General features: G+C 52.1%; 2 protein-coding genes across 2 annotated transcripts; one reads left to right on the plus strand and one right to left on the minus strand.

Annotated features, from left to right (window-relative positions):
- Positions 1-188: 188 nt before the first annotated feature.
- Positions 189-12,134, minus strand: POLR3F (DNA-directed RNA polymerase III RPC6). Its single transcript, XM_002371284.2, has 9 exons — positions 11,205-12,134; positions 10,082-10,163; positions 8,048-8,152; positions 7,545-7,711; positions 6,193-6,246; positions 4,763-4,847; positions 3,121-3,233; positions 2,172-2,318; positions 189-653 (listed from the first exon to the last, which is right to left on the minus strand). Exons 1-9 carry the CDS (start codon positions 11,361-11,363, stop codon positions 588-590), a joined length of 978 nt encoding a protein of 325 aa, XP_002371325.1. The 5' UTR covers positions 11,364-12,134; the 3' UTR covers positions 189-587.
- A 168-nt stretch (positions 12,135-12,302) lies between these two features.
- On the plus strand, positions 12,303-17,927 carry TGME49_217590 (50S ribosomal protein L17, putative). The gene is made up of 3 exons (XM_002371285.2): positions 12,303-14,764; positions 15,921-16,085; positions 16,826-17,927. The coding sequence occupies exons 1-3, from the start codon at positions 13,382-13,384 to the stop codon at positions 16,934-16,936; spliced, it is 1,659 nt and encodes a 552-aa protein (XP_002371326.1). The 5' UTR covers positions 12,303-13,381; the 3' UTR covers positions 16,937-17,927.
- Positions 17,928-19,000: the final 1,073 nt, after the last annotated feature.

Consider the following 19,000-nt stretch of genomic DNA (forward strand, 5'->3'; position numbering starts at 1 on the left):
TACGCTGATGGTGACAAGTCACCGAAGGGTCATTTCCCCCCAAGTGGAGCGCAGTGGGCAGGCTTGTCACCTCTGGAGTCTCTACGTCGTTATGCAAGCGTGAACGACAGGCGCCCTTTTCGGGAAGCGAAAAAAATCACCGGACCAGCGACCGCCTTCTATCGGGAATACTGCGCGGCGTTGTTCACGTGGCAACAAAGCTTCACAGACATCGGATACTGGTCTTAAATCGAGAAGCAATGCAGTCTTTGGTAAGGGCGTCAATGTTTCCACTGGTTGAACATAGCTGCATACCTGATTTTCGAAAAGAAAAATTAGCGAGAGGAGGAAGTGTTAATGAAAATGGAAAAGGACAAAGAAAGTGGAATCAGCGAAGGTCACACATACTCCCCGCACACGAAGCCTCGAACAAACATACAACAGTCAGAAGAAAGTGAAATGGAGAAAAATAAACGTTGGCAGAAGCGATAATCACAACGAAAATAAGCTGAGAGACGCGAAAGCAACAGAAACGAATGTAAACATTTCAGAGTTCTCCGTGGCCAAGTACGTGCCTTCTCTGGTTGCCACATGTTGTTAGCAGTATGTCACCGACTGCTAGGACTCTGCGGTTCAGATGCTCCGCCTTCGTCTGCTTCAGAAGTTGCATCGACCTGTTCACACAGAGAATGGACACAAGTCTCGTTCCAAACCCTAGACAGTTTCGTAATAAACCCCATTAGAAGAAGATATTTGATGGTGCTGATCACCCTCTATCGGTCCTACCACTTTCCTCGCTACCTTTTAGGACCTTCTCACTAGTTTGTAGGATACGTTTTGTGCAGAACTGGGCCGACGGCAGAGAAGTGGCGGAGCTCAACTAATTACAGTCGATAGCTGGTTGAGCTTTCTCAGCATCCTTTATGACATGCGGTTGACGGTGAATTACGTAACCCAGCAATGCCTTCAATTCACTAGCGTGACGGACGACAATCTCAATCGATCAAACGTAGCTTCTCAAGCACTCCAGCGAAGTTGCTCCTCCCTGCGTTCCTGAGCAACCTATCTAAACGCAGTGCGACTACTTCAGAACGAGTAAAACGAGGAAAAGAACTTGCAATCCAACAAAACACCGCACCGGTCTTGCCCATAAACGCTCGATGCAAGCGGCCTCTGGACTTGTTTCGAAAAGAGGACAGAACTTCCACTTCTGCTCCAGACGCCAGAAAAACCCATGGAAATATGAAGGTTGTGCTGCTGCTGATATCAGGAATCGTTTGTGCAACTAATGTAGACAGGTGGTCTGTCTTGTGCAAGATCGCTCAGCTGCGCCACCAGGTAGGTGTTCAGAAGTGTTTCGCCGTGGCCATATAATGCAGATCACTCAAATAGGCATCCAAACACTTCTAGTATACGTTCTACAATGCAGCTAAAGAAAGTTATTCCACTTTCTCCACATCGAGTGTTTTCTTCTTTGTTTTACATGAGGCGGTTCAGCAGGTGTATAGCTACTCTAATGTTGCACAGTTCCATTTGTGCTGACCCTGACGACTGTGTCCCATCCTATTCAGTGGAGGAGGCAAAGGCACAACGCTACGTTGCCAGGCAGAAGGGAACTTCATCAGCCTTGTATCCGCTGGAAAATAGTAAAAGACCTTTTCCTATTTAACTGAATTACACAAAACAGGGCTGAACTGTGATACGGTTCTACTGGAAAGTGACTTCACTGGGAGATGCCCAGGTGGGCTACTTTTCGGCAACTGAAGAGAAAGAAGAGCACTGGAGTTCTGATATCACACACGGACACACGCCTTTTCGGCACTGCTTGCTGCTGCACATTCGTCGCAATAATTTTGGCGGCGAGTGAACCTAATTCGCTTGGATGTGAACCTTTTCGTAAATTTCATGGATCGAGGCAAAGATCTTTCTTCAAGCAGCCTCACGTTCCGATATGAGGTATGTCTTCTTAGAGATATCGGGAGCATTGCCACGGCAGCAGCATCGTGAAGAACCGACGATGCATTCAAGCCAGCCAATCTAGAATCGTGCCTTGTTGCCGGTTAGAGAAATCCCGAGACAGGCGTCTTTGTTAGCGCCCGTTGCCCGCACAAGAACCTGAGACACTGTGTACAACTTGGCCGTCTGTGTCTGACAACCCTGAAGTTTTGGGCGCCGTTCCAGGTGCATCTTACCTCGAAATCTAGGCCCAGCCAAGAAGACAGATACTCGCAGTTCGCCGGAGAAATCTTGTTTTCCTCCCGGCTGTAACACGAGCTTTTCACAGGACACGTACTACACGGCACGGCCGACGGGTCGTAGAGGGCAGGGAATTTGCTCCACTGCAATGGAAACAGAAAATACCGAAGGCGTTGCTGAGACGACTGTACCCACATGCGCAGTGCTCCACCAAAACGACTGTTGCTCCGACATACTTTTAAGTATTGCGCCTTTGGATTTACTCAAAGTCGCTTACGCCTTATCAATAGTCATACGGAATCTTGTGAAAGAAGCTTAGGAATCGAAACTGAAACGCGGAGTATACTCTATCGACGAACGCCGCGTGGCCGGCTACTGTCCAGTGGTACCAGCAATCCCTATATCACATCTACAGCATTAGCACATCTCTTGCGTTCGTTCACAGCGGAATTCAAATTGGTGGCGGGTTGTTGAAGAGAGACAAAAGCACTTTTTGAGCAGATTTCGTAAAAAGAAGAAACGCACGCCTCCCGGCCTTTTTTCTGCGCATCGCGGGTGCACACAAGCACTCGCGTCGAAAACTCGAAACGCTCTGCCGCCTCTTCAGTATCTCCAAACATCACTGCTACACACATCCTGCATACACTTTTTCTGAACTCCTCCCACACAGCTGCCTAGAACGCTGCACTTTCCAAATGACCAGATTACGTTTTCTTCCGAGTTGCGGTTGCCTCACGCGCCGCAACACAGATATTCTGCGTGCTCAAATGAGGATGCGTGAACAAAAGCAAACGGTTTCCAGTGTGTCCGCGAGAAGTTAACGTTCGAACGCATCCAGGCACAACTGAGCTTGGATCTGGTAGACATAGAGCACTAGTTTAGAAGTCATGCCGTTTAGAGCCTTGGAAATATGACTTTAACGCTCTTCTCTCAAGCTCCACTCACCACAAATGTTGGCTGGCCGAGCGTCGGAACTCGACAGATCTTCTGCTCAAATTCCAATGTGTTTAAAACCTTTTCCAAGTCCTCGTCACTGAACGTGGCGCCATTTCGTTCGCCTGAAGAACGCGCCGGATAGAGATCAATGAACGAGATGGTAGGAATTATGAACGTTGATGATGAGCTGCTTTGCACGCGAGGTGAATGCCACACACTCATTCGAGGAAGCCGCACACACGCAATCGCCGCTTTCCTCCTCAACGACGCCTACCTCGATTTTTCTTGCTCATCACAACCACACGGAAAGAAAGCGTATTCGGTGAAACGACTGGAAAAATGGTCAGGAGTCAGAACTCATGGAAAATAGGCACGGAGACGCAGAACACGATCCACCTGTCGAACATATACTTCATATATATATATATATATACATATAAAGAGTGAGATAGGTAGACAGGTAAATACACATAGGCAGATATAGATAGAAAGGTAGACAGCTATAGATATCGACAAATAGACAGACAAGAACAGATAGATAGATAGATAGATAGGTAAAGGTAGACGTATACAGATAGGTTGATATATATATATATATATATATATACATCCAAATGTAGAAACGTACAGGTAGACAGGTAGAAACACGATGCCTCAGGGTCTAACCGAGAAATGGACTGTCACATACAGTGTCTTTCGCACTACACAGGACCACCGTGTTGCTTCTGTGACAAGCACTGTTCCTCTTCGGTTGTGGTCTCCGCCTTTGAGTTCACTCGTTTTTTTCGTCACACAACGTCCAGGAGACAACACCATCTTTTGTCGCCGCAGTACCCCTGCTGCATTTGTTAGGGGAGGTCGTCGCGTTTCACGAAAAACGTTCCTGAAGTGACTTCTTTAGTTTCCACGGATGGAGGCATTTTTCGGATTCGTGTGTGTTTCAGATCTCTTCCTACCAGGACACTACCCTTCACATTACCGGCCCTCCTCTTTGCTCCTCGTTGACGAAAGTGAGCGCTTCACGCCGAAGAGACTTCGTCTCGTTCTTTACAAACACAAATACTAGAAAGGTGATGCACTGCGTTTATCTCCGCTATATGAAAAGACAAAATGGACAGGTTTCTGCACGCCAGAGACCTCACCGGTCCCCACGCTCGCTCGTTCGTCCTTAATGTAACGCCACATAAGTAAGCCACTGTGTGTCTTCGACTTGAATTTACAGTTCTGGATCGCGGACCGTTTGCGCAGAAACGCCGTTTGCTTCTAATACGGAACTCCCCGTGCGGGTCTAGCTGCGACCTTCGTATGTTCTTTCTGAGGCGGGGAATTCAGAATTCTTCATTGAATCCGCGACACTCTTTTGCACGATAGTCTGACGAACCCGGAGGACATTTTGGGGGTTCAAGCTCTGAACAGATGCCGCACGAACGACCTTCACTCCCACGTCGGTCGCAGCTAACATTCAGACGCGTTCGCTTGGAAGCAAACACGAGCAGCTGACTTTCCTTCGGAAGCGGCACTTTAGTTGAACAGATTTCGTCGTCGTTGACATTTCATCAACAAACACACGACAACGTCTTAAACACAGACACAGCAGGTGCCAGACGTACACACAACAAAGCGTAAGCCGCCGTCAATGTCAAGGACGTACCGCTGCTTCGGGTGTAGGCGGCCAGAGCCTGGAAGGAAGCAGTTCCAGCATTCTGAAGAAACGTTCGCGTCTGATCACGCAGATGCTGAAGAGAGACACAGGAGCGTATCAAAACCACATGCCACCATGCGGAGAATGACACTCTAGGCCTGTATAGAGAAGGAGGCAGAGGCGTTGGCACACGAACCCAAGACAACCGTACATACATCAGGACAATCACCAGTGCGAGCGTGAAAAACCACCATTTGCATAGGAAAGTTTAAAAAAATCATCATCGCTATGGGAGTCGCCTTCCTTATGTTAGTCCGCACATAATACAAGTCCACCTATATGACCAATTCCGTATCTATCGTTCAGCCTATCTTTCTATCTGCACTTCTCTATCTATCTGTCTATTTATATCTATCTATCTCTGTGTTTTCTGTGTATCTTTCTATCTGTGTCTCCCTTTCTCCCTTTCTCTCTCTGTCTACATCTGTATCCATCTATATCTCTACATATATGTATACACGCGTAAACTGTATATAGTAACAGTTTCCTGAGCGGCGTCTGAGAGGAGACTGGAAACATGAGCGACACACAAGCAGCGGACAGAGGAATGCCCGAACAGAGGAGTTTTCCCTCGAAACGCTTCGGAAGAAGAAGCGTGGTGGCACTCGAGTGAGAGGAGAATATGCAGTCTCAGCAGCGGCGGTCAGACACTAGAAGACTCGAGAAGTCTCCACACAAACTGAGAGTGAAAAGCAGAAACGAATTGACGCAGACGTCAACTTCACAGACGCTCCAAGTGTAGCTAGAAAAAGGGAAACCCTCTTTCTACAAACCAGGCTGCTCCACGAAACCTTTGCCACGGGGAAGGAGAAGCAAGAAGACAAAGAATGCAACCTCGCGTATGGGCGTACGAATTCCAGAGCTTCTCTCCCGGGACGCGGCATGCCGTACAAATGTTCCGTCCGCTAAATGCCGGCTGTTTTTGATCAGGATGAATCCGAACATACTATCCGTTGCAATTCCGTTAACTCTGGATCTCAAATGGCCATCCCAACGAGCTGCATCCGCTAGCACACTGATACACGGCGCCCGAGCGCAGTCAATGAACGCGCTATACCCCTGGTGTACGTGGATCGTACTCGACTGTGATACGTGTCAACGTGGAAGTGCTGCACACCTCTATTCGGAGTTCATGGAATCTCCACACAAGCTCTCAGCCATACGAGTGTACAAGTATATCAACCGCTACGTGCACGTACACTGAAAGACACTGACGAGTCCCGAAACGTGACTTCGCAATCTCAGGGGTCCGCGGAAGAAAGAGTTGAAGGTGAGACAGTTTCAACGGCAGCGGCGAAGACCTGCAGAAAACCTACCCTCGCTTCACCCGAGTCGAGAACCTGCTGGCAGTTTCTAAGGCGTTAGCAAAAGTCTCTTACCTCAACAAGGTGTTCGTTGAACTCGCCATTGCTGTAGAATGACCCTCCTGCGATCTGAAGTGTACAGACACGCAAAGCACGCGACGCGTTTCGCACTGGTTTTCTGCGCATCTCCAGTTCTTTGACACTGTCACCTCGTAGGTCGAGTCAAAGTTGTGCACTTCCGCGTTCCGCTGTGAGCTTTCGCTCTGGTGGCTTTCAGTTTCACGAACTCACGAATCCGAGGCCAGGAACAAACGGAGAAGAGAGCAGGAAGAAGAACGAGAGATTACGAGGGAAGAAAAGCGCATGAACTTCAAGTCGATATTTTGTTCTAACAGAGCCAGACGACGAATCCGCGCGCCCCGACAGCGAACGACGAAGATGGAAAGGCTCCGTGCTCTGGAGAAGGGCAACTTCTCCTTCCGCGAATTCCTTTCGTGTTGCTGCCTCAGAGGCGCCGCCACACGGGTGCACGTGAAACTCTTCTCGTTGACAGACAGACACCACTTCGGGACCAGGTGAAGAAACGGCTACAGACTTGGATCGAGTTTGTTCAGCGCGCAGCAAGCGAGGTAGCGAAGTTCCACCACTTCTGGAGAATCTTCGAAAAGGGGACCCGTTGATTCCGAGTCGAACGAGAGAGCACCAAGAGGGTCTGTCGACCACAGGCGACAGTCACGAGATGTCGAGGAAATGTTGGGTTTCCTCGTGCAAAGCTGGAGCAGAAAAGCGCACGTTACACCCGACTACGGAGTCAGCCCGTCGACACGGCTGGCTGCGTTACAAAAAGTATTGTTTCATCCGGCAAAATGCGACCCTGTGACCTGAAAAAGCGCCCCCAGTCTGTGGGGCCTCCGAGAGTCAGCTTCATTCAGAACGTGACACGTTGCTTTCGTTGAAGCTCTTGTCACACGAACAGGGAGACTTTGAGTTGAACCCAGTAGAAACACTGACACCCCACACAAACGTATGTCGATGCTCTTTCACAGGGTACTCCTTTGTTCGTGGCCAATCGCCAAGTCAAACGAAGCTCCTTCCACACCGTAGATACACTGCGGCGGCATCCCATCTGCCACAGGCTGAAGCTGTCAAGAAATTCGACACACAACGCAGATCGTGCGAGACAGCTACGGCTCAGAAATGTTGTGTGTCTTTTCTTTCTTCCTCGGATGGAATCGATGCGAGCCTGGGCTTCCACGCGACAAACCAGTTGTTTTGTTTACAGTAGAGAAGAAAATCACGTTCCACTAACCGCGCGCTCGGCATCTTAATACAAGGCAAATTCCTGACGTAGAACACTGGTTCCACTTCCTGAATCAACTCGAGTTGAAGGAACTAAAATTCGATTTTGAGTTGTCAAGGAACCGTACCTCTTTCGCCGGCTCGAGATGCGCCAAGATGTACATTTTCCGATTTTTCACGTGAATGCTTTTGACAGGCTTGATGAGCTTGAGGAAGTCGCACAACTGTTTCACACTGCGCTGAATGATGTGAGTCTGGAGTCCGGTGCTCTTCCGCAGATCCGCTGTCCAGACACCTGAACCAGCCACCCCACGCCACACGGCGTACGTCTTCTGCTCAAGTCCCTCCTTTTCGCAGAAACGGTTTTCCGTGGTCGAGAACGAACAAGCAGTGCCCAGCCGTTTCGCGGGTCTCGGAACACCGCAAGAAAGAAGCGAGACGGAAACCGACAGGCCAGCGACACACAGAAGCGCCTTGTCCAGCAGACGAGTAACAGTGAAGCGACGCGGAAACGCGAGTTCCAGCCGTGACAAAGAACGGATTTCTGCGTTTTCCCCAGATTCGCAGCGAGCGCGAACCGTGGAGCAGCGACGAAAGACACATAACACGCAGTCGATGAAAAGAAACCTACCGGTCGTGCCAGCTTGCTCAATTGCACAGTAGACTTTGTAGTCGAACGCGTCCAGAGTCTTCAGCTTTCCAATGACGTTCGATGGACGCAGGAGACAACAGAGCCCTGCATGCACAGCAGAATCGACTTTCACCTGGTGCAATGAGACATTGTTTTCGGCAGAAAAGTATCAGAACCTTTGACAGCTACTCCGGAATTCCTGCACTCGACCACTGCACTCCACGTGTCTGCTTTTACACAATTTGACTGGCAACACAAGAAGACCACCGAGCCCGTCCGCACGTTGACTGTCGTCGCGGAAGGCGAACGCACCCCCCGGATAGTTTGAAGGTTGCGCTGGCCATCATGTGATTGGATGAACTTTGAATTTATTGTAGGGTCTCTGAACCTTTTCACACGGGAACCTATTCTACGCGTTCAAACGGTAGCGACCAGAACTTCTCAGTGACACAGAGGCAACAAAACGTCCTCCTTTCGTTCGATGTTTTGCGTGTCTTTCAGGTAAACCAGATGGGAACCGAATCGAGTGAACTGAAGGAAACACCTTTTCTTCGAAAGACACTTCCCTTCTCGCCGTTCAGACGATCTCATAGAGCGCATGTTCATCCACATAACTCGCGGAATGTGCAACTGGAGCTGCAGTCATCTAATCCTCGTGAAACACCTAGTTCAACTGACACACTCTTGTCCAGAGAAACGAAATCCACCTGCGCGTACGTCTGTACACGAGTGCGCAAGAGTCGTCCAGTGTCTCCTGGTGACAAGGAGAAACACGCCACGCACAGAGTCGCAGAACAATCTGCGTTGCCACGTAAATCGAGTCGAGTCACAACAGACTGAAGATCTCTGTTCTCGAAACGCTGTTCCCACCTCTCCGACTGGAAGGTCACGCAGCCCCAGAAGCCTCATGGTCTACTTGCACTTAGAAAAACTACTCCTTATGTCTACCTTCGCGGTGTCTTTTTGTCGTCTGCGTAAAGCGACGCTTGCTCGGCAACAACTTCCATTTGCCCAACTAGTTCACACAGGAACTGCCGCACGACTCAGCGTTCAACGGCTCTGGGGAACCGCATGCATCGCGCGGTTTCTCAGCGAAACGCCAACACAAGCTGGTACCCCGACGAGCTTAACACGCGTGCTACGAAAAGCAAATCAGTCGTAGCCCCGGTGAACAATACATGCAGCATGCGCACCCAGAGCCACACACTCGCAGTGCATGCATTTCCGAGAGCAGTTTCCCGAGGCGCCTGTCTCCGAGAAGAACAGGAAACCGCATGCGTTCGCTGCAAAACGCCTTCGAGCCTAGTGTGCCGCTGAGACGTTGCCACCTTCTGTCGAGGGGGACGGCGAGGAAACGGCTTGGAACACAGCTGAGAACGAAGGGGAGCAACACGCGAGTACGGTCAGGTCGAGAGAAGAGCGACGGCACTGCCGTACGCGCCTGACAAGAGGAGCTTTTGAAAGATGTGCGGCGGGTGTCCCCCTCGGGAAACAGCACGTTCAATTCGAAATACAGCCGGAAGACACTTTCTGAAGCGAAAACACGAGCTGCTGGAGTTCGACAGCGTGCGGCAGTCAAGGCGTTCGACGCCGATTCACATGTAAAAAAGGAGTTCTTGCGACGTGGGCAAGACCAACACTTTACGCGCACAGACACACCTCCTTCTCACAATGCCAACGTGGGCGAGCACGCGTCCGCATCTCAGGAGTCGCAGATCACTGGTGATTCGAAAGCGCCCACTTTCTCGTTGCTCGGTCTGAGTGGTCTGCCTGACACTTGCTCCTCAAAAGGCGACTCGAACCTTACTGAAATGGCCTGCCTAGCCGTTGCTCTTTAACCGTTTCCCCGGAAGACACAAACGTTGCAGAATCGACACTCGACGCTCACCCGCAATCACGCCAAGTGAATTTTTCTGTCGCAAAGTCGGTCGACCGTCCTGGCTTCCATAGAGATCGGCCTCCAGACTTTGAGCTCGAGAGCCGACGCGCAAGCAACACAGAAAGGAACTTGGAAAGCAAAGTGAACTTCCTCACCAGTGCCCTTTCGGCGAATGACAGCTGCTCTCGCCTCCGTTAGACGGTTGAAGGCGGCGACGATCTTCTCCTTTCCCCAGCCCTGAACGGCGGATGGACAGACACACGCACCAGCCAGGCTTCTTTTTACATTTCTTCGGAACGTGGAGTAGGAGCAAACGGCAGTTGACATCTTGGAGACTGTGTTGACCACGTCCCAGTTCCGTCGCGCTCCAAGACAGCTTTCGTGCGCTTCCGACCTTGCATGCGCTCAAAGTGAATCAGTTTTCTGGTCGCGCCTCGCTGGCGCCCTCTCTGTCCGCGTCAGAGTCCCCCGGTTGGAGAGGCAGGTAGGCAGCTCGGAAAAGCGCTTCGCGCGTCGAGCGGCTTCCGAGTCGTTTCGCGACACTGCAGGAGGAAGTGTTGCTCGCCTGGAAGAGTTCTCCCAGCACACCAGAGGGCTATGAAGAAGCAAGTTGTGACGCGTCGTCCCTTGACAGGGAATACGGACTGCGTCTCAAGCATCCAAACTGGAGACTGGAAAACGTACAAGAGAACTTGCATCAAGTCCTCAGTAGGAAAAGCCTCAAGTCGCAGACACAGAGACACTTAGGTCACCAGCTGTGTGTGTGGGGGGTCCGCAGCAGCAAAAACAGCCGTAAGAGCTCTGTAGGAAAACAATCGCGCGCGTGATTGTATTTCTGCAGAGAGCAGTCTGGACGTTGAAGAGTAACGCGCGCATGCACAGGCGATGCCGGAGATGCTGGGGCATCTGAGTGCGGACCCCAACAGGCGTTCCGCTGTGTTTGACCTGGCGCCCGCTCTCAACGTGGAGCAGGCAGCGAGAGGAGCGCGACGAAACTTCACCTTTCAACCGGACTTTCTCACACGAGATGACGAGCTGTGCGCGAGTCTTGTTAGTCGCTGAAACATGGCTTTTGAGCATCTTCTCGTATGCCCCGTCTCACCGAAAAACGACACCTTTCCATCCAGCAACTTTCACGGGAACTTGCTGAACACAGCATTCCTCTCACCGGCCAGCAACTGCCTGGGCTCAGGTCCTTCTTTAGCTTTGCTGAAATTGACGGCTTCCTGCCGCCCATCTCAACGATTGCTCCGCCAGTTTTTTCGTTCGTGCTCTCACCTGCTGCAGAAGCAGTTCCTGAGTGAGTTCGTTGTCATGTTGTTGACCGAGGGTGTAGGCTGCTTGCAAGTCTGTCGCTGTCAGAGTAGCAGAGGTGCTCGCCTGAGGAGAAGGCAGAGCTTGGGGGCTGGGAGTCTCCCCCCCCGTTGAAGTGCTCATGGTTCTAAACAGAGAGGAGAGGAAAACCAAGCGAAGCAACCATTTTCAACTGGTTTGTCTTCCTGTTTGCAACGGCACGCCCTGGTTCAGCAACGAAGAAGTCCCGCAGAAAGCGGGAGGCGGAGGAAACAGGGGCCACCGTCAAAGGACAGCGACGGCAAAGCGCTGCACAGGTGCTGAGGTGTGCAAACGCCAGAAAGAAGGCGAGAGAAGGAGACGGCGAATGATGTCTGAGTCGACGATACAAAGCAGCTGCTCAAGACGACGACGGAGAGGAGGACCGGAGGAGCAACGCCGAGACACAGAGGAGGAGGGACAGATACTCTTTCCGACCGAGAGACCTCCTGCATGTTCTTCCCTTCCAGACAGACGAACGACCGGAGACTCAGTGAAGACGGGTAGGCGTTTACAAGTGTACATAAAGAGTGCAGGACAGGAAAATCGTCTCCATTGGCTTCATCTCGCCGCGTATACTCCTGCAGGCACTTGCGAGGGGTTGAATTCTGAGTTCGAATCTCCCTGAAGGCCAGGAAGAAAGCGACTTCTCGGAGTCAAGAGCAGAAACTCCTTTGACTGAGACTGAGTCGGTTTCTCCACTTGAAAACCAGAATGTCTCGTCTCCGCTTTTCGCTGCGGACTCGCCGAAATGGCAAGCTTTGCCGGAACACACGACGCTTGTGGCTTTTTCAGAGGATCCCTCCAGTTCCAAAAAGGCTGACAGGAATCCATGGATGTTCGCTTTTTCGTTTTCCTAGTGTCGAAAGCCGAAGGCTTTTTCTGGAAATGTCAAAATCGGCTCTGCTGCTCTTGCATGCGACTCTCCGCATGCGCTTGCTGCCCACATCGGCGAGAGCAATACGAGAGCTTGCGTTCTCGAGAAACAAGAGCGCACCATTTCTCAGCTCTCTTGCCTCTCAGCTGATCTTCTCAAAGGCCCTTCTTGAAAGACTCCTTTTCCAGCTCCAAACCTGAAAGGGGTGTGTGCCGCAAAGGTATCTGTCGGGCTCGGTGTCTCACGCGAGGGTTTAAAGATAACTGAATTTCTCTTCGCGTCTTGGACGGCGGCCTTCTCCTTCCAACTTTAGAATCTGTACTAGTTTGTGCCGCCTTTTCTTGTTCCTCAGGTGGCTTTGCACAGGGTCGAGGCACATCTGCACAGTGGATATCCTCAGCTCTGCGTGAGTCTCTCGGAGTCCACCAGTGCCTTGAGACTTCTCTCGACCGGACAAACACGAAAAACGCACCTGCATTTGTCTACAAGCTGCAGAAACGGACATGCTCCCCTCTCTCTTCATAAGGCTCCCTCCGCGTGCTCTCCTACGCCTTCGCTGCCTTTGTGGAAAACCTCTTCGCCAGCTGTGTTGGGCAGGGTGTTGCCCGTGTTCGTACAGCCCAAAACGCCCGTCCTTTGCGTTTTGCGAACGTCTGTGCCCTCTGCATGGAACACCTTGCGCCACTCTGGATGCGAAAACGGAGGAATCGAGTTGGCGTTTTCACCTTAGAGGAAAGTGGAGAATAACCGAGGGAAGCCTGTCTCGAAGAGCCTCTTGCAGAGTCTTGCTCGGCTTCGCAGCCGCAAAAACGAGGACCGCTCTCATCTTTCACAGCAGAACAGACACACCTCTGCCGATTTTCTGTTGGAGAACAGGACGCATCTTGAGATATTCTTTCTAGAGAAACAAGAGGAAATCGTTTGACGTGTTTCTTCAAAACTCGAGGTTCCGCGCAAACACATGCTGTCCCTAGGTGTTCGTACACCCCGTGCACGAAGTTTCGACTGCCCCTCTCGCTGTAGATCCAGCCACGAGTTCCGTTTTCGGAGCTTTCCTTCAACTCGTAGCATCTTTCATCTACTCCCGCAGTTGATTGTTTCGTTTTCTTCAAAACATGTTTTGACGGGAAAGTCGGGAGGCGTCCTTGTTCCTGGCATCTTGGCCGCCTTCGCGTATCTCATTCTTGAACACGCAGTTGGCTAGCAAGTGGCGACGTAGCTTCGCGTAGCTCTGCGTTGCCCCAAAATGGTTCTTTCGGTCCTTGCGGCCGCGACTCGCCGCTGTGTTCGATCTGCGTTGCAGGGGAAGATCTGCTTTTCCTCTTTCTTCTCTAGAAGCCTTCTTTTGCTCCAGCTGCTCCTCTGCCTGGCGGTCCCGGGAGTGTCTGGCAAGAGAGGCACTTCTCCGCCGCACCGGCTGTGGACTTTGTCCGCGTCCTTCAACTCTTCTTTCGGATCTCCTGTTGGACGTAACTTCTCTGAGGCGACCTGGACCCCCTTCGCCGCGCTCGCCGACCTCCGTGGACGGAATGACGCTTCCTGTTCCGGCGTTGCCAAGTTGCTTTCTTCCTGCCCGCGTCTCGGAGGAGACTCGCTGTGCTATCACAGCGCTCCTGCCGCAGACGGAGCCCTCGCAGAGCAGGTCGCGGGAGCAGGCACGAGCGACAGGATTTTCCGCTCGATTTCGCAGGCAAACACTCCGGCTAGAGGCCCTCCCGCAGTGTTTGCATTCCTCGACGTCTTAGGTCGTGCAAGCCGAGTTCCTCTCTCCAGTTTCCGAGACTTCCGTCGAGGAGTCTCGGAGACCAGGTCCGCCTCCCGCGTAGGCGTGGAGGACATGCGGCAGTCTGGCATCGAAGCCGCGTGTGCCGCGTTTTCCGCAGCTTCGAAACGGCGCCAAGATCACAAATCTGCTTTGCACTCTGTGGGCCGCAGAGAGGCAGAGTTGGGCGGAGAGGACGTGGGAGAAACAAGCGGCGGCGTCGTTTTCTCGTCCTCCGTGTTTCCAGCTTCCTTCTCCGCTCTGACGTCGACGCCCGTGCCTCTTATCGGTGCATCCTTTGCTCAGAGAACTTCCCTCTTTCGCGATGTGGAAAGCGAAGTTCCGCAAAGCTCTCGGCTCGCGGTCGAGGATTCAAACGCGGAGAAAGCGGCGCTCGGAGCTGCGTCGTCCTCCGCGACAGGCAGAGAAACCTTTGCGAAAAGGGGAGAGAGAGGAACTGCGGAACTCGAGAGAATCCACAGACGTCGAGAACGGATGTGGGCGACAGCTGGCCAGACACCAACAGCCTCGTCCGCGGAAGCATACGGGGCGAGACCCAGCGCAGACGCGCTTCGCTCTGCTCCCGCGAGTCTGCGGCTGCGCTTCTTCGCGGGCCGAATCAGCCTTGCCTCGAGAAGAGGCCTCGAGGCGCGCGACCCGTTCGATGCGCAGAAGGAAGACGGTTGTGACGCGAGCCTCCAAGGAGGCAGGGAGGCGCGTCCCTCGTTTCCAGTGTCTGTACTCCCGGGAAAACAACGGTTGGGTCTAGCCGGCCTCGAGATGCATGCCCACCACAATCGCAAGAGAAACAAACTTGGGAGGCCTTACGGGCATCGTCGCTGTCTTCTCCGGAATCTGTGTACCGAGGTAAGCTGGAAAAGCTTTTCTAGATCGCTTGCACACTTTTTCGTCGTGCCCCTGTCTTGTGGCCTTCTCCCTGGGGTCGTCTCCAAACACCCCATCGATCGTCCAGGGTCTGTCTTCCACATGACGTATGGGCTGGCGACGCCCCTTCCGGCGCGATGCGGCCACGCGAAGGTACCACCCTACATTTCAGGAGGCGAATCCCCGAGAGTTTCAACATGGGAGACGCAGCACAGAATTGCATCCTGCAGCGTTGTGATGAGAGGTGCTCGGTTTGTAGCTAGACGCCACGAGCTGGTGTCGACTGAGTTGCTGTATCAGCTGGTTGCACTCTGCTCGAGGCTCGCAGGGCTGTACTGTACAAATAGGAGGGACGTATCGCAGTATCGTAACACATCGTACAGACAGGAAGAGCCGACATCCGTCTTGTGACCTGGCGTGGAAAAGTCCCTCGTGACTGCTGAAAGGAAACGACGTTTATTTCAATGAAAGAGCTGAAACTGTCAAGCCACCGTGACTAGTCGACTGCTTCCTTCACAGACTCAGCAAAGCCCTTTCTCTTCAGGGCACATTTCAGAGTTCGTGTCGCTTTCAGTGCGACTGAGAGTCGGCTGACTCCTTCCCCTTCACTCCTTCCCTGTCATACCTCCTCAGAGAATCCCTCAGTTGGTGTCTCCTACTTCTTTGTGAACCGGTCTTTGTCGGTTCTGATGGCAGTTGACGGCGAACGCTGACGGGCTCTTACTTCCTTTCTCCTCATGCCCTTAGAGAGGTCGTTTCGTCTGGCGGGGGTGGGTGTCTTTCTTGTCACTGCAGTTCACTTCCCGACTCCAGTGTCGTCCGTTTTCGACGCGACGCGTTGACAGGGATGCAGACTCAGAACGCTCTGGAGATCCGCGTCGCTGGGGGAGTCGCCGGCTGAATCTGGCATCTTCACTCAGATAGTGTGGCGTTCTCGTACAAAACTGCATTTTCAAGTGCTGCAATCAAGCACTATTTTTACAGACATCCAAGATCTTTCCACTGCGAGTCTCGCCGAACTGTGCCTCGGAAGGGCATGAACTGTCTGTCGTGAGTCGAAGTAGGAGCTTTTTCTCGGAACCGTCCGACCGAAAGTGGACGGAAAACGTTTCGGGCTCTCGACTGTGTGAAACCTCAGCTTCTGCGTCGAGGCGAACTCACGACAACGCTCACCAGAGCGAAGGAATGTCGTCGAGCAACCGACAAGCTGATCATGCTGGCGAAAGAACCCTCTCTGCACACATATCGCCAGGCTCTCGGCTATTTGTACGACAAACGTCTGACTCGACAGCTTTTTCTCGAGGTCGGAAATATGTGCAGCTTCTCGAACGCAAACTGAGTCCGAATGAAACGCATGCGCAGTTCCCTGTGTTTGGGGTGTGTGAGGGCTAGACGTTTTTTCTAGAAACTCTGCTTTTTCAAATGAGACACAAGTCCGCGGCGTGTCTTTGGGTGTGAGGATTTCCAAATGTTTACTTTCTTCGGCGTTTGCATATTGGAGACCGTTCCTCGCGTCCAGTTGAATGAGGTGAACGGGCACCCTAGGTCGACACCACGAAGAACCTGTGGCGGAAAGTTCATTCGTTCTTGGGGCAAGAAGGTTGCCTGAGGCGCCCGAGCTTGATGCGGTCGACCTGCGTAGCCGATGTTCGTGTGGGGGGAAAACAGGGACACTGTGACTTCTTGCTCTTTCCGTCTGCGCGCTGTGCTTAGGTGGCAGATCTCCCGCGTGCTCGTCTGTTTCTGTGGCGAGAAGAAGCGAACGGAAATGCACTTTTCTGGAGGAAGTGTCTGCGTGTTTTGCAAATCAAGTTTTTCGGAGCGTCTTTTCGTCTACACTTGCTGCCGTCACACACTCGGGCCCGTACCGTTAGTGTCGACGACCGGATGCTGGCGCTTCAGACAGTCGCCACAATCGAACATCCGTTTCTCTGTCGATCGTTCGGGGCTGCATGCATGCTCCAGGACATGGGGTGCAGTCGTGTTCTGAATACATGTCAATTCTCTGCTTTCCTTTTGAGAAAAATCCTTGTTTCTTTTCAGGCTCCTCAGCGATTTGCGTTCCGGCCCCACGGCTTCTGTCGCGTGCAGAAGCTGCCTTTCTGTCGCCAAGGAGACAACGCGCAGATGGCCAGAATCGAACTCTTGGATTAGCTCTTGGCCAGACCTCCAGCGAGGCGTTGTCGGCTTCCTGGGGTCCTCACCGGACCGGAAAAGGGACGGGGTCCTCTGTGGCCTCTCGTGACAGGAGTCGCGTTCTCGGGAACTCTTCACTGAGGACGGGGGATGCAGTTCCTCGTTCTGCGGGTCGGCGGTTAGAATGTTGAAACACTCCACACCGAGTAGTCTCGGCGTGCCTCTGCAGAAACGTTGCTTCCTTGGCGCAAGTACACGCCCACTTCTCTCCGGGGTGCCGCAGTACGTGGATTTCTGTTGTCACGCGCATTCTCGCAGCTAGAGAAAACGACTTCTCAGATTCGAGGATCTTCACCAGGACCCAACCTCCACGTCTGCGAGTCACCACCTTGGAGACAGGAGTGTCTCATCTTTGTTCTGCGGAGTTTATTGTCCGCGTCGGAGGACTTCCTAATACTGGTTCTACAGGGAGACGATGAACCTCGAGGGACTGAGGCAAAGAAGTCGCGTATATTCATATATATATATATATATGTATTTGTCTACTTATGTGTCTATATAGATGTATATCATATATCCGAAGAAATCAGAAAAGAAACGGCCACGGCAAGAGCGGCCGGCCGCCGCCAACAGGAGGTTCGTTGTGCACACTGCAAAGTTTAGGACAGAAAACATTACGGCTTTTTAAAAGCAGTTGACTGGCACCCAGGGAAAGAGAGAAGAGGGACTTTTCAAGACTTTCCAGATCCCTTTTGCCATCTTTCTCGTGTGTCTGTTCTGCCGTGGTCTCTCTTCTAGAATTCGTTTCCCTGCTACAGCGTGGCCAGCATCGGACAAGCGGAATACGTTATCTGTTGTTTCGGATATTCCTGCCGTACAAATAGCAGCAGCGTCTCGACAAGCGCGAAAGATCGTGTGAGAGCTCTGTCTGTTTCCGTGGAAAGAAATCTGGGCTGGACTACCTTTGCTACCGCAGATTGCATTTCAAGCGTTAACACTAAAATTCCGCTGTATAGTTCCAACGCAGTGCAGCTGCATTTTCGGAGTTAGTTCTCTGGAATTCGATTTCCGAGCATCCAAACTGATAGTGTGGAACAGGGCGTTGAGCTAAATTGGGCACAGTTCTCTGTGACGCTTCTAGTTGCTCCTCCCACAGGGCTTCACGTCTTTACTGGGGTAGGGACCTCCTGCCCCGGCGGTGCAGTAGCATGGAAACGGCGGCTGTATTATGACGGTCCAAAGGTAGAAAGATCCTTGTCGGGTAATTATCGTGCACCTCTCTACGCCTCCTCATAGCAGCACACGAACAAGGACCCTTCGCCCTCCTTCGAGAGTCCACGTTCAGTCTCTTTTGCCGTTCATAATTTCTATCTCCTCAGGGTGGTTTAGCTTTTGACGCTTCAGAAACGAACGCGGAGGTAACGGAATGCGCAAAAGAACCTGGATCCGGTAAACAAATCGCTTCAGACCGAAGTCTCCGGTCCGACTTGTGGTACACTTTTTCCCAGGACAAACACGACAAGCCTTCAGGTCGGCAGACACAGAACGTCAAAACTCACGCAAAGTCACCGACTTAAACTCTACGGGGTCGGGCGGTGGATAGGCTGCAGTGCACAAGTCAGAGCTCTGCACTGGATGCCCAGGGAACTGAGCTCCTGTGCACTTTGCTGGCAGACATTGGCCCGCAAAACGACTGGAAAATGGGGATGAGAAGAAGAATCAACCGCAGGATTACAGCTATCTACTTCTAGACCGACAGTCATCATGTGATGTGCCCATACTAGAGATCTTATGCTACTATTTACACTACCTATCTTAACAGGTGGACTAGTTATGATCTTAAGAGCCTAACACCAGGAACGCGTTGCGGCAAAGGGCGAGGTGGACGGGCAGAGACAGACATCGATGGACACCGTGTTGAAGTGAAGTATCATCCATCCGTTTCTCTCAAACCTCACCCACATCTACCACAACCACTCGAAAGCGCAGAGACCGAACACATCATTTCTGGAGTTACACACCTGTATCTTTATTTGTCTATCCCTCTCTATCTCTCTGTACCCGTGTATGCATGCATGCATG

The sequence above is a fragment of the Toxoplasma gondii genome, chromosome XII (assembly GCF_000006565.2).
Source record: "Toxoplasma gondii ME49 chromosome XII, whole genome shotgun sequence".
Taxonomy (NCBI): domain Eukaryota; phylum Apicomplexa; class Conoidasida; order Eucoccidiorida; family Sarcocystidae; genus Toxoplasma; species Toxoplasma gondii.

Excerpts from the sequence above, each read along its gene's own strand:
- POLR3F (XM_002371284.2), bottom strand. The coding sequence starts at position 11,363 with ATGAGCACTTCAACGGGGGGGGAGACTCCCAGCCCCCAAGCTCTGCCT. Across the intron at positions 7,712-8,047 it reads TGAGCAAGCTGGCACGACCG|GTGTCTGGACAGCGGATCTG; the intron begins GTAGGTTTCTTT and ends TGGCTGGTTCAG. Across the intron at positions 4,848-6,192 it reads TCAACGAACACCTTGTTGAG|CATCTGCGTGATCAGACGCG; the intron begins GTAAGAGACTTT and ends GTCTCTCTTCAG.
- TGME49_217590 (XM_002371285.2), top strand. The coding sequence starts at position 13,382 with ATGGTTCTTTCGGTCCTTGCGGCCGCGACTCGCCGCTGTGTTCGATCT. Across the intron at positions 14,765-15,920 it reads TCCGGAATCTGTGTACCGAG|CTTCTGCGTCGAGGCGAACT; the intron begins GTAAGCTGGAAA and ends GTGAAACCTCAG. Across the intron at positions 16,086-16,825 it reads CTCGACAGCTTTTTCTCGAG|GCTCCTCAGCGATTTGCGTT; the intron begins GTCGGAAATATG and ends GTTTCTTTTCAG.